Consider the following 1094-nt stretch of genomic DNA (forward strand, 5'->3'; position numbering starts at 1 on the left):
AATGTGGGGTTCCCAGAGGGTTTTCTGGGAATGTGGGGTTCCCAGAGTGTTTTCCTGGGAATGTGGGGTTCCCAGAGAGTTTCCCCGGGAATGTGGGGTTCCCAGAGGGTTTTCTGGGAATGTGGGGTTCCCAGAGAGTTTTCCCAGGAATGTGGGTTCCCAGAGGGTTTTCCCGGGAATGTGGGGTTCCCAGAGGATGTTTCTGGGAATGTGGAGTTCCCAGAAGGATTTCCTGGAAATGTGGAGTTCCCAGAGGGTTTTCCTGGGAATGTGGGGAAGGTGGGGTTCCCAGAGAGTTTTCCTGGGAATGTGGGGTTCCCAGAGGGCTTTCCTGGAATATTCCCAGAGGGATTTCCTGGGAATGTGCGGTTCCCAGAGAGTTTTCCTGGGAATGTGGGGTTCCCAGAGAGTTTTCCCAGGAATGTGGGGTTCCCAGAGGGCTTTCCCGGGAATGTGGGGTTCCCAGAGGGCTTTCCCGGGAATGTGGGGTTCCCAGAGGGTTTTCCTGGAATGTTCCCAGATCTCACCTTGAGGATCTCGTACATGTAGAAGCGGATGTCGAAGTCGGAGAGGGTCTGGTAGAGTTGCTGGGAAAGGGAGGCGGGAAAGGGGCTCATTCCCACTCTGGAATGTGGAGTTCCCTGCCCCGCATCCCGAATTTCCCAACCCCGGGAACATCCAACCCCTGGAGCTTCCAGAGGGAGCGGGGGGGGGGGGGATCTGAGACCCTCCCAGGATCCAGGACCTGGAGGGGTCCAACATTCCCATCCCGGGGAGCGGGAATGGGAATGGGAGAGCAGAGCCCAGCCCCGGGAATTAGGGAATTAGGGACAGGGACCAGGGGAACACAGCCCAGCCCCGGGAATTAGGGAATTAGGGACAGGAACCACAGGAAAAGTGGGACACCAGGGACAGCCAGGGCTCTGTCCTCCCCAAATCCCGGGATTTGGCCCCAGGGCGGGCCCGGGGATGCAATTCCCACATGGAAAAGCCCGGGAGCGGGAGGGGGGGTTTGAGACCCTCCCAGGATCCAGGACCTGGAGGGGCCCAACATTCCCATCCCAGGGAGCGGGAATGGGAATGGGAGAGCCCAG

General features: G+C 59.0%; 1 protein-coding gene across 1 annotated transcript in view; it reads right to left on the bottom strand.

The window, feature by feature from the left end:
* Positions 1-471: 471 nt before the first annotated feature.
* LOC113980754 (casein kinase II subunit alpha-like) overlaps positions 472-1094 on the bottom strand; it is a gene marked incomplete at its 3' end in the record, with an annotated part of 9112 nt that continues 8489 nt past the window's right edge. Inside the window, exon 5 of the mRNA XM_027707973.1 lies at positions 472-587. Within this exon, the coding sequence (XP_027563774.1) occupies positions 472-587 (116 nt within the window). The remainder of the gene's footprint in view (positions 588-1094) is intronic.

Source organism: Neopelma chrysocephalum, unplaced genomic scaffold (assembly GCF_003984885.1).
Source record: "Neopelma chrysocephalum unplaced genomic scaffold, ASM398488v2 Primary Assembly neopelma1_95127, whole genome shotgun sequence".
Lineage (NCBI taxonomy): Eukaryota > Metazoa > Chordata > Aves > Passeriformes > Pipridae > Neopelma > Neopelma chrysocephalum.